This window comes from Bombina bombina, chromosome 3, assembly GCF_027579735.1.
Source record: "Bombina bombina isolate aBomBom1 chromosome 3, aBomBom1.pri, whole genome shotgun sequence".
In the NCBI taxonomy this organism is placed as follows: Eukaryota; Metazoa; Chordata; class Amphibia; order Anura; family Bombinatoridae; genus Bombina; species Bombina bombina.
Genome location: NC_069501.1, coordinates 464,197,973 through 464,211,502, shown reverse-complemented (window position 1 = coordinate 464,211,502; position 13,530 = coordinate 464,197,973). Strand labels below are relative to the sequence as shown.

At 37.8% G+C, this 13,530-nt stretch overlaps 1 protein-coding gene across 1 annotated transcript in view; it reads left to right on the top strand.

Annotated features, from left to right (window-relative positions):
- The window catches only part of ZC3H11A (zinc finger CCCH-type containing 11A), a 60,270-nt gene that overhangs the window by 24,053 nt on the left and 22,687 nt on the right, over positions 1-13,530 (top strand). The window contains exons 10-13 of the mRNA XM_053706715.1: positions 2,641-2,742; positions 9,430-9,501; positions 10,171-10,269; positions 11,700-11,765. Of these exons, the coding sequence (XP_053562690.1) occupies positions 2,641-2,742; positions 9,430-9,501; positions 10,171-10,269; positions 11,700-11,765 (339 nt within the window). The remainder of the gene's footprint in view (positions 1-2,640; positions 2,743-9,429; positions 9,502-10,170; positions 10,270-11,699; positions 11,766-13,530) is intronic.

The window sequence follows — 13,530 nt, the reverse complement described above, 5'->3', positions numbered from 1 at the left end:
GGGAATAAGGATTAAAAATCACGTTTTTAGCTAAAATATTTTTAATAGTGGACATGGGTATAAAATATAAATAAACTTGATGACATTTATTAAAAATAATGTTTTATTTTATTAACAAGAACATAAATATTAAAAGATTGCCCTCTATTGTAATTTTTGGGAATCAAAAAAAGAAAAGACAATTAAATGAACTTATATATAACATAAATATATATAAACTTATATATATATATATATATATATATATATATATATATATATATATATATATATATATATTAACTTACATATATACATATTATAATATAAAATATATTAACTTATAATTATATAATGTGTTAAAAGCACATTGTGAGGGTAGAGAACCATGGATAGCTTCCCAGAGGCAGTTGCGGCGCACGAGTCACTGATTATAACAGAACTCTTTGGATCGTATGTGCTATTGACTTTAAAAAGTCTAATGTTGAGTATTCACTGTATTCTTCTAAAATTTTCTTTATCCTGTTTCTGATTTAATTTTTTTTATTTTTCTTAGTTCAACTCCAGAATCAATTTTTTTTCAATTGTTAACTCCTATTCTGCTTGTTCCTTTCTTATTTTTTAAACTAGTTGGCAAATGCTTGGGTGGGTTACAGAGATTTGTGGTCAAATGCTCTGTGCCATCCTTCTAGAGAGTTGTTTGTTCTAGGTAACCCTAGTTTTGTTCTTTTAAAAGTGTTCCACATTGTAATGTCGAAAGTAGGTTTTCTTCTTGTACCTTGTACTTCGCCAATCCAGTTTTTTTTTCGAAATAATTTAAATAGGAAAAAGCATCCGTAAATTATTGTATATTGTAAAAAATGTGTCCATCAATTTATTGCTGCTCTTTCAAAATCTGGAGTAATTGATATAGGATTAATATCTGGATTTTTTCTTTTATTATACTAAATATTAAATTCTAAGTTTCCTGACTTTTATTTTTTGATATGTAGTATACTAATGATATGGTATGGTCATCTTCTATTAAAACATAAATTGTATACAACTGAAAATCTAAAGGAGCTGAGTTAAATGTTCCGTCACAGAGCCAGTGTTGTTTTTTTTCACATCTCCAATATGTTACTTTTTCTTTTTTGTCTACAATGTATGCATAACCTTCATGTATCATTTTTCTTCCTCCTTTACATTTCTTTATGAACTCCATTTTTTAATTTGATATGGTTTTTTAAATTTACTTGTGTTTTGTGTTGTCTTTTTTTTTTTTTTTTCTCAGTAGTGCACAATATATATTAAAAATTTCCGCTTTTTTATTGATGACAATTACGTGATTGCGTGATTGTGCTGTTCGGCGTGCAGTCAGAAGCAGTGTATCTCGGACATATGTCTGACGGACGAATGTGCTTAGGCATTTTGTCCGAGCACCATCAAGGATACCTGCATAACAAAAAACCCTTCAAAAGTTTATAGGGCAAATAAAATGCACCCTCTATGCACAAAAGTACACTTTTTTTGCCAAGATAATAATACAAAACTTTCAAATAGACCCCAGGATGAGATACTTCACGGTGTCAATAGTGTCTGAAATCTGGAACACTTATCAGGATTATTTTCACCTATACCTATGACAACTACTCTGGTCAGCCCCTTATTCTTTGTGCAGTATCTGTGTTTTAAAGGGACATTATACACTAGATTTCTCTTTGCATAAATGCTTTGTAGATGATCCAGTTATATAGCCCATACATTATTTGAAAATCAGCGCAATGTTAAAAATAGGCAAAACTATACTTTTTTTTTATTTATTATTATTTTAGACTCCTAACCAAGCCCCAAAGTTTTAAGAGTATACTGATGTATACCTCCTCCAGCCTGCTCCTGTTTGTTTAAAGGATCTTTTCATATGCGGGGGAGGGGGGGGGGGCAGTATCTTCTCTTTTTCCTATAGAGCCTCTTTCAGTGGGTGTTCCAACTAACCTTTTCAACAGAGCTAAACTGGGAGTAAGTTTTTAAACGGTTTTATACTGGATTTTTATATTAGTATCTGTGCATATTATTCTTTGTAGTAGTGTCTATTACATGCAGTTATATGAACATTGGTGTATACGGTCCCTTTAAGTTAAAGGGACAGTCTAGGCCAAAAAAAAAATCCATGATTCAGATAGAGCATGTAATTTTAAACAATTTTCTAATTTACTTTTATCACCAATTTTGCTTTGTTCTCTTGGTATTCTTGGTTGAAAGCTTAACATAGGAGGTTCATATGCTAATTTCTTAGACCTTGAAGGCCACCTCTTTTCAGAAAGAATTTTAACAGTTTTTCACCACTAGAGGGTGTTAGTTCATGTATTTCATATAGATAACACTGTGCTCGTGCACGTGAAGTTATCTGGGAGCAGGCTCTGATTGGCTAAACTGCAAGTCTGTCAAAAGAACTGAAATAAAGGGTCAGTTTGCAGAGGCTTAGATACAAGATAATCACAGAGGTTAAAAGTATATTAATATAACTGTGTTGGTTATGTAAAACTGGGGATTATCTATCTTTTTAAACAATAAAACGTCTGGTGTAGACTGTCCCTTTCACACTTGATCTCTCCTTTACAACCTCACCAATGTGCATGAAATCCAACTACATTTCATTGTTGGATCCTTTTTCTTTCACAGGTATTGCTTCTGCTCCACTATTTGTGGGTCCTCCTCCGATGCAGAAGGTACCAGAAAAAGATCTATCAATCGTCAGGACTGTTACGTTATCTTCAAAAAAAGGTAACTAGTGCCAAACTTTATACCACCTTATCTGTGAAACGTTACCTTTATTTCCACAGTGAATATACTATTCTCTAGCAAAGAAATTGGATTCTTACCTCTCTGATTTTTAACTGTTATCGAGTATTGGCAGTGGAAGTATTTCATATACCTCCAATATGCAGTTTTGAGAATACTACTCAGCATTTTCTTACAAGGTGTCCTATTATTAATTGGTCCTAAAGCTACACGTTGTGTTGTTAGGACCAGTCATCATTGGGACATCTTGTAAATTGGTTACTAGCTAAGTAGAATATGTCCATATACTAAAATCGCATTTTTAATATTTAAAAGCACAAGTGATTTTTTTGGAGGCGATTTTTGCAGCATTTAAAAAAGTTTTGTTTATTTGCAAGTGGATGTGCGTCTATACCCTCTGTTTTGTGTAACTATTTGGTCTTGTTGGCAGCACTCCCAAAGATGTATTTAAACTGCATTTTTGTAAGGTACGCTAAACCATACTTTGTGTATTTGTATTATACATTGGTAGATATAAAATTATAGTTTCTATTACAAGATACGATTAGTCCACGGATTTCATCCTTGTGGGATATCGCCTCCTGGTCAGCAGGAGGAGGCAAAGAGTACCACAGCAGAGCAGTATATATAGCTCCTCCCTTCCCTCCCACTCTAGTCATTCTCTTTGCCTGTGTTAGTGATAGGAAGAGGCAGAGTGAGGTGTTAGTTATAGTTTCTTCAATCAAGAGTTTATTATTTTTAAAGTAGTACCACAGTGTTTTACTTTGTTCTGGGGTATAGCCTGGACCAAATCAGTCTCTTCAGTGCAAAAAGAGAAGCATTTGGTTGCTTCAAAGCAATGGGAACTTGTGGGACATAATTCTCACTGCGCCTCCCATAGATGTATGCTGCCCTGCTTGTAAAAGTCTGAGGGAGTAAATGCTCAGTACTTTTTGTTTCCACAGGCCAATGTGAAGAGGAGAAAAGAACTTCACAAGCCGGGTGAGATGCCTTACTGCCGGGCAAACGTCTAAGGTAAGTGCTAAGCTTTATTTTCTGGATTTGGTATGCACACAGAAAGGACTTAGCACGCTATTTATGGAATATCCCTGGGAGGGGGTAAGTTTTAAACGGCAGCTTTGTAACTCAGAAGCAACACACATCTTCCTTCTGTTGGTCTCCCAGCGACTTTTAACTACTTTAACAGCCGACAGGGAGGATTATCCTTTTTCACTCGTAAAGGTGTTAAATAGGATTCTTGTGATGATATGTTGCATATCCCTGTGTCTTACGCTTGCTATTGCTGAATTTGGAAGACGACAGACAGGGTGCTCATATTTAAACATCATGTGTTCTACCATAATGTTGTCTGTTCATGTTCCAATGTTTTCATTTTAGGTAACAATGGATTTGGGAACTGACTGGGAGATTTATCCTGTTTTATTATTATAAGGGATTGTTTAATATATAACGATGCCCCTGCTCACTTCGGCTTATGCTTTCAGCCGACAGGGAAATTTATGTGTCCCATTCATGCATGTGTTTCACTTGTTGGGAGTTTACTGAGATGGCACCCGGCAGGGGGATTTGTGCCTTTCAGCTGGTAGTACTTGAGTGCTGTTTGGGGCTCCCGCCGGCTCTATTTTGTTCTGTAAAAGTTTGCCGCGCACAGGAGAATTGAGCTTGATACGCCCACGATGGACGGAGCTTCGTTACGCGCCATTTGCCTCCTCCATTGATCTTCTGGCGGCTCCATCACTAATTCATGCATGAGCTCGATACGCCCACGATGGGTGGAGCTTTGTTTCGTACCATGGGGTGCGTGCTATTTGGTTCATTTCCTCTAACGGATCGCAGGGTGCCTCCTCGGCTGTGTTTCACAACATACAGGTGAGAGGTCTTCGCGCCATCTAGAGAGTTTTTTTGAGTGACGGTGTCATCTTCTCTGTCACGTTAGGCAGAGAGGCGTCACAAGTTTAAAATAAAGTTAGACATGCTGGTCCTTCCTGAGTGAACTAATTGGAGGTGCAGCTGTTAAATTGATACCGTGACAGGTTGATTTGTATTATCAATTGCATGAAACACTGCATATGTCATTGGCAACTGTCCCATACATTTTGGCCCTTATATGTAAGGAACATTCTCAGATGGTGCTGTTCCCCATGTGCTATGAGAAATCCTTTTCAGAATTGGTTGCTATATGCAGCATCTTGGTAATAATGTATCTAATACTTTTAAATACATTAAACATGCGGTTGCAAAGTTTCTTTACATACTGCTCAGGGAATTAACTAGTTCCTGTTTCAGTTCAAGGTGACAGTAACAGTTTTCTTCGGTGTCCCATGATGGATGCCTTTTTCCCTGAGGAGTTGCTTATCGCCTCGCCTATATTTTGATTGGCAGGCGTTCAAATTTGCATGTTACTTTCTGAAGGGTCACTTTGTTATGCAATATTGCATGCGAATATAAGCACAGTTTTACAGTTATGAGAGACTGTGAGGGTTCGCTTTTATTACGATATTACTGTTGTTTATTTGTGTGACTTCATCCTTTGTGACTTAGATTGGCAAGAAAGCACACGACGATACCGTTTCCTTTAAGATTTAAAGAGAGACAGGACAGAATTTGAGCTTTTTATTGGCTGATTCATTTATTACAGATGCTCCTTTGTAGACTACCACCCAAGGAAGGTAGCTTAGTGGTTAGCTTTGTGGCTTTGCAGCTCAAAGGTGGTTGGTTTGAATCCAGGTGCTGGATGACCATTTACATTTGCGGCTAAGAGTCTGGGTTTTCCATCTTAGCATGCAGAGCTTTGTGGTTGAGAGCCTAGTCTGGGGATGTGTTCTCCAATGCTACGCTTTTGGCTTTTCTCTACAAGGGGACAGTCCTGTTCGTGGGGTAGAAGTCCAAACAGATCAAGGGATCCCCCCCTTCCTCTCCCTTTATCACAGGATAGGAACTATTCACAATCAAGGTCTGCTGGAGACCCAACCAATCTTGGATCATGGGTAAACAATCCAAGCCTGCTGCGGCTCCCAATCGACATGTAGGGTTGGCCCTTGATCCGGTACCAGATCTGGTAGGGGGCAGACTGTCCTCCCTCATCCAAGCTTGGATACGAGATGTTCAGGATCACTGGGCATTAGAGATAGTGTTTCAGGGATACAAGCTGGAATTCAGCAATTCTTCCCCAGAGGAAGTTTTCTTTTTCTCGATTGTCTGTAGACCAGATAAGAGAGAGGCGTTCTTACGTTGTGTAAGAGACCTATCCTCCAGTATTTGGTCCCGTTCCAATTCAGGGACAGGGGTTTTATTCAAATCTGTTTGTAGTTCCCAAACAAGAGGGAACTTTCAGGCCTATCTTAGATTTCAAGACTCTAAACAAGTTTCTTAGAGTTCCATCTTTCAAGATGGAAACTATTCGTACCATTCTTCCATTGATCCAGGAGGGTCAATTTATGACGACAGTGGATCTAAAGGATGCATATCTTCATGTTTCTATCCACAGAGGTCATCACAAGTTCCTGTGGTTTGTCTTTCTGGATAAACATTTTCAGTTTGTGGCTCTTCCTTTCGGTCTGACCAGAAATTTTACGGAGGTTCTGGGGTCTCTGTTGGCAGTTCTATGACCGCGGGGCATTGCGGTGGCGCCTTATCTGGACGATATTCTGATCCAGGCATTGTTTGATCAACTGGCAAAGTCTCATGCCGACATTATTCTATCCTTCCTGAAGGCTCATGGGTGGAAGGTAGATCTGGAAAAGAGTTCTCTAGTTCTGCAGCCAAGGGTTCCCTTCTTGGGTACTTTAATCGACTCTTTCTCTATGAAAATCTTCTTGATGGAGGTCAAAAGATTTAGTTTCTGTACACATGCCGTGCACTTATGTGTTCTCTCCGTGGCCGTCAGTGGCTCAGTGCATGGAGCCAGCATAATGACTAGCTGAACTACCTTGCAAGCAGACGGTTTGTGGCTTGAATGGAGATAATACAAACTTGTCTCTTTAATTAGAGCTACCAAGCCGGACAGATAGCTCAACATGCTAAGGCACTGTGGCTGAGCTCTGTAGCAATCCAAGGGTTGCAGGTTCGATCCCCGGGGGTCCACTCAGCTTTTCATCCTTCCGAGGTCGATAAAATGAGCAGCGCCTTGAGACCCTTACGGGTGATTTGCCGCGCTTTACAAGTGCCCAATACATACATACATTGGACTCTCTTCTATGGTGGTTGTCGCTGGATCATCTATCCCAGGGGATATGTTTCCGCAGACCCTCATGGGTGATAGTGACAACGGGTGCCAGCCTGTTAAGGCTTGGCATCAGTTGACTTCGGTCAAGTTTATCAGTTTTTCGGTTGGACAACATTCCGACTGTAGCTTACATCAATCATCAGGGAGGAACAAGGAGTTCCTTAGCGATGTCAGAAGTATCCAAAATTGTTCAGTGGGCGGAGGCACACTCATGTTATCTGTTGGCGATCCACATCTCGGGTGTGGATAACTGGGAGGCGGAGTTCCTGAGCAGACAGACTTTTCTTCTGGGAGAATGGGAACTTCATCCGAAGGTTCTTGCCAACCTGATTCTCAGATGGGGCAGGCCGGAGTTGGATCTTATGCCGTCTCGTCTGAATGCCAAGCTTCCGAGATACGGGTCTAGGTCCAGGGATCCTCAGGCCGTGCTGATAGATGCCTTGGCAGTACCTTGGTCTTTCAGCCTAGCTTATGTGTTCTCTCAGTTTGCTTTCCTTCTCAAAAGGGTGATTGCTCGAGTCAAACGGGTGCGGGCTTCGGTGATCCTCATTGCTCCTGCGTGGTTTTGCAGGATTTGGTACGCCGATCTGGTGGGCATGTCATATCAACCACCGTGGTCACTTCCATTGAGGAACGACCTTCTAATCAGTGGCCTTTCCATCTTCCGAATCTAGTTTCTTTGCAGCTATCTGCTGGAGATTAAACACTTATTCTTGCTTAAGCAAGGTTTTTCTGATTCGGTCTTAGACTCTTTGATTCAGGCACATAAGCCTGTTACTAGAAAAATTTACCGTAAGATATGGCGTAAATATCTTTATTGGTGTGAATCCGAAACCTACTCATGGGGTAGGGTTAGGATTCCCAGGATTTTGTCTTTTCTCCAAGACGGATTGGAGAAGGGGTTGTCAGCTGGTTCCTTAAAGGGACAGATTGCTGCTTTGTCTAATTTGTTGTTCATACCTCTGGCTGATGTTCCAGATGTTCAATCTTTTTGTCAGGCTCTGACTGTAATCAGGCCTGTGTTTAGCCCTATTGCTTCTCCTTGGAGTTTGAATTTAGTTATTAAAGTTCTTCAAGGGGTTCCTTGGCACCTATGTATTCCATAGATATTGAGTTATTATCTTGGAAGGTTTTGTTTTGGGTTGCTATTTCTTCGGCTTGCAGAGTATCTGAGCTTTCGGCATTACAATGTGATTCTCCTTATCTTATTTTTCATCGAATAAGGTGGGGTTGCGAACCAAACTTGGTTTTCTTCCTAAGGTTGTTTTCAAATACCTATATTCAGGACATTGTAGTTCCTTCCTTGTGTCTTCATCCTTCTTCTAAGAATGTGCGACTATTACATAATTTGGACATGGTCCGGTCCTTGAAGTTTTACTTGCAGGCTACTAAGGATTTTCGTCAATCGTCTTCCCTGTTTGTTGCGTTTTCTGGGAAAATTAGGGGTCAGCAAGCTACGGCTACCTCTCTTTCTTTTTGGATGAAGAGTATCTTCGGTTTTGCATATGAGACTGCTGGACAGCGGCCTCCTGAGCAAATTACGGCTCCTTCCACTAGGGCTGTGGCTTCTTCATGGGCTTCCAGAATTGATGTCTCTGTTGAACGGTTTTGCAAAGTTGCAACTTGATCGTCTCTTCTCATTTTTTTTCCAAATTTTCCAAATTTGATACTTTTGCCTAGTCTGAGGCTGTTTTTTGGGAGGAAAGTTCTTCAAGCAGTGGTGCCTTCTGTTTAGGTTCCCTGTCTTGTCCCTCCCTTTTCATCCGTGTACTATAGCTTTGGTATTGTATCCCACAAGTAAGGATGAAATCTGTGGACTCATCGTATCTTGTAAAAGAAAAGGAAATTTATGCGTACCTGATAAATGTATTTCTTTTACGATACGATAAGTCCACGGCCCGCCCTGTTTTGAGACAGGTCATTTTTCTTTTTGTTAAACTTCAGACACCTGCACCTTGGCTTTTCCTTTCTCTTCCTAACTTCGGTCGAATGACTGGAGTGGGAGGGAAGGGAGGAGCTATATATACAGCTCTGCTGTGGTGCTCTTTGCCTCCTCCTGCTGACCAGGAGGCGATATCCCACAAGTAAGGATGAAATCCGTGGACTCATCGTATCGTAAAAGATTTTTTTTTATCAGGTAAGCATAAATTTGGTTCAGTCTGAAGAAGAGGTGTAAGACGCTACTTCAGACTATAAATGACACGTGTGTGTATGTATATATTATATATATATATATGTGTGTTTATGTATATACTGTGTGTGTGTGTGTATATATATATATATATATATATATATATATATATATATATATATATATATATATATATATATATATATATATATGTATATATATATATATTAATTATCATATGTGTGTAATAATATGATACTTGTTATAATATTCTGCAGTGCTGTCTCATATTTCCCATTTTCTGTTTATATAGAGCAACCCAATATACACTTGCCACTAGCCCATAGACTTGGGAAGCGTAAAGCCACCGCTAACAGTCCTCTAGGTAATAAATGTGCTGCCTTTTTTTGTCTATCTGTGATATGAAAAAAATGCAAATTGTGCTTGTGAATGTAAAAGTATGAAATATAATTGCCAGAAGATTATTTTGTGAGCCCATTAATCTTAAAGAACTAACGCACCAGATTTTGAGATTTCTTGAGCAAGAAATTGAATCCATGTAAGTCATTATACACTTCATGTGGTAGATTATAAATTAAGTATAGTTACACTACAAAAAAATCACATAGAATATATTCTACAATATTTGTATATCAGTAAGTTGTGATGTAAATCATTACTGTGAGGATATATAATTAGGTTATCCAACTCCTAAACTTTTCTTACCCCAATTCCTCTCCTCTCGTCAGCCCCTTGCACCCCTTAGCACATGTAAGCTTACAAGCCAAGATGGCCTATAACAGTTGGCAACGTCCTCTACCCATTTATCTGGTCCATTATAAATGTTGCCTCTATGTGTAATATATTGGCTAATATTTAGGTTTGAGTGTATTTTTTTTATCTGTATTCAGTTTATTTTGCATGTATTTTTTTAGTTTGTAATATGGCTTCTACTGAATGTTGTAAAATTGTTGCTTGAAGAATATTATATTAAAGAAAAAAACCTAACTGTGTTTTGTTCATTATTTTTATTTATTTTCTCCCCTTCTTTCAGCTGACTCTTTTGGAGGGGTTGTGAAGAAAAGTATCTCAGAGAGACTGGGCAGGAAGGCTGTTCCACCCACTGCAGGCTCTGATGTATCACTAAAGACAGGTATTAGCCTAGCTGATTCTGTGCTATCTTATTGCAAAACACAGGACATCATAATGCTGCCGGGAAATTGGGTTTTTAGTTTGAAGCACAAGATGAGACGTTTACTCACATCCTGAGATCAGTTATTATTATTGGGTATTTGTAGAGCTCCAACAGATTCCGCAGCGCTAAGTTGTCAGTACATTCAAATTCATTTATATATGAGTGTCATCATTAAAGGGACACTGTACCCAAAAATGTTCTTTTGTAATTCAGAAAGAGCATGCAATTTTAAGCAACTTTCGAATGTACTCCTATTATCAATTTTTCTTCGTTCTCTTGCTATCATTATTTTAAAAAGAAGGCATCTAAGCTTTTTTTGTTTTGTTTCAGTACTCTGGACAGCACTTTTTTATTGGTGGATGTATTTATCCACCAATCGGCAAGGACAACCCAGGTTGTTCACAAAAATGGGCCGGCATCTAAACTTACATTCTTGCATTTCAAATAAAGATACTAAGAGAATGAAGAAAATTTGATAATAAGAGTAAATTAGAAAGTTGCTTAAAATTTCATGCTCAATCTGAATCACGAAAGAAAATTTTTGGGTACTGTGTCCCTTTAACTTGTTTCCATTTGTTGTGTCTAACATTAAAAAGACATAAAACCCCACACTTCCAATTTATTTAATACTATTACTTACTATTATCAAATTTGCTTAATTTTCTTGGTATCCTTTGTTGAAGGAGCAGTGTGCACTACTGGTAGTAGTTAGCTAAACACATGGGGTAATCCAATGACAAGAGGCATATATGTGGATCTATCAATCGGCAGCTAGCTCTCAGTAGTGTATTGCTCTACCTGGGCCTACCTAGGTATCCTTTTAAAAAAAAAAAATAAACTTGCATGATTCAGATTGAGCATGTAATTTTAAGACACTTTTTTAAATTCACTTCTATTTCAAATGTGCTTTTTTCTCTTGGTATCCCTTGTTGAAAAAGAATACGCACATATCCTACACAAGTGGGAGCTAGCTGCTGATTGGTGCCTGCACACATTTGTCTCGTGTGATTGGCTAACTAGTTGTGTTCAGCTAGCTGCCAGTAGTGCAATGCTGTTCCTTCAGCAAAGGATAACAAGAGAATGAAGCCAATTTGATAATAGAAGCAAATTGGAAAGTTGTTTGAAATTGTATGTTCTTTCTGAATCACGAAAGAAAATTTGGGGGTTCCATTTAACAAATGATACCAAGAGAACAAAGCAAATGAGATAAAAGGAGTAAATTGAAAAGTTACTTAAAATGGCATACTCTGTCTGTATCAAGTTTAATTTTGAATTTACTGTCCCTTAAATCATTGTAGGGATCTGGAACATAAAGATGACATTTTAAAGACTTGAACTTCTTGTGTTTATAGCAGTTTAGTGGTTGACAATTAATCTTTCTATTTCAGTACACATTCCTAGGCCATTAAAGGAACGCTTGGGGCTACCTGTTGAACAGAACAGCACAGAAACAGGTATTGGTATATGGTTGGATACAAAACTACTCTAAATGCTTTACCAATATTCATGTAAAGGAAGGCTTTGCAGTCTTACAAACTACAAGTCGCAATGACAATGTGTAGTACATACTATTTGCACAAAGAAGCATTCGCTATCTGGTTTATCTTATAGGGATATAAAACACATTGGAATTACAAGACTTTTCTGTAGTGCTGTAATAAAGTCACTTCTCAACTTTCTGAATACATTATTTTTCAATTATCAAACTCCCCTCACCACTTGACTTATTAGGAGTCAATCCAGAATTTTTAATGGAGTCTGCATTGCTTGGCTGCCATTTTGTCAACCAAACTTCCATTGATTTGCAGTTCCTTATGTGATAACCTCCCCTGAGGCCAATTAGGAACAGATATGTATAAGGGTTGGGCTTGGGAAGTCATTGCAGTGTGCACTTCCAACTCTCATAGCTAGAAAACTTCATAATTGTCAGTTACATTACAGGAAAAGGGCGCAAAATAAATAATGAAGATATATTGCAAAGTTTTATACTACACCTAATTAAACATTTTATATTACAATATAAGCGTTTCTTATCCTATTAAAGGGACAGTAAACACTTATATAATATAAAATGCATAATTATGCTTAGTAAAACAATTCTGCAATATATGTTCAGGCTCTGCTGATGTGTTAATTTGTTGGATGACTGTAGAAGTTGTAATTGCAAGGTGTTTGGTTTAAAATAGTACAGTGCATTAAAAATCTTTACTTTTACATGCCATTTAAAAAGGTTATGTATGTTGTCAATTTAGGGCATGCTTAATAAAGTTATTTCATTTTCAGTGTAAACACTACTTCTAGCTCCCTGGTAAGTTTCAACCAAATACATTATGTATTTTAGCTGCTGGCAAGTAGAAATTGTAAAACCATGGGGTTGTTTTTATTAGCTTCATGCCCCTTTCTTGTATGAAATATAGGACTAGAGCTAATATTAGACGGTAAGGACAATCTTTCTAAAAATTCTTTGGATATATATATATAGTAGTTAAAGGGACACTTATACACTTATTTTAATATAACTGCATATAATAGACACTACTAAAAATAAGAATGTGCACAGATACGGATCTAAAAATCCAGTATATAACCTTTTATAAAAAAAGCTCTCTTAAAGGGACAGTATACACTCATTTTCATATAACTGCATGTAATAGGCACTACTATAAAGAATAAGATGCACAGATACTGATATAAAAATCCAGTATAAAACTGTTTAAAAACTTACTTAGAAGCTCTCAGTTTAGCTCTGTTGAAAAGGTTACTGGAAAGCCCACTGCAAGTGGCAAATAAGACACTCCCCCCTCCCCCTTCTTTTGCATATGAAAAGATCCTTTACACAAACAGGAGCAAGCTGGAGAAGGTAGCTGACGGTATTCAAATAAAACTTTGGGGCTTGGTTAGGAGTCTGAAAATCAGAGCCATGTTATTTAAAAATAAGCAAAATTTTTAAAATTTTAAAAAAACAAACTTTCTGAGCTATATAAATAGATCTACAAAACATTTATGCAAAGAAAAAAATGAGTGTATAATGTCCCTTTAAGCACTGTTGATGAGGTTAGGCTGGGATACCCACTTAATGGGGCTAAGAAAGCAGGAAGAGCAGATACTACTCCCCTGCATATGGAAAGACAGATTACACAAACAGGAGAAAGCAGGAATCTGTTGACTTCAGTCTACATCTGACACCGTGGGGCTTGGTTAGGAGTCTGAAAATCATCC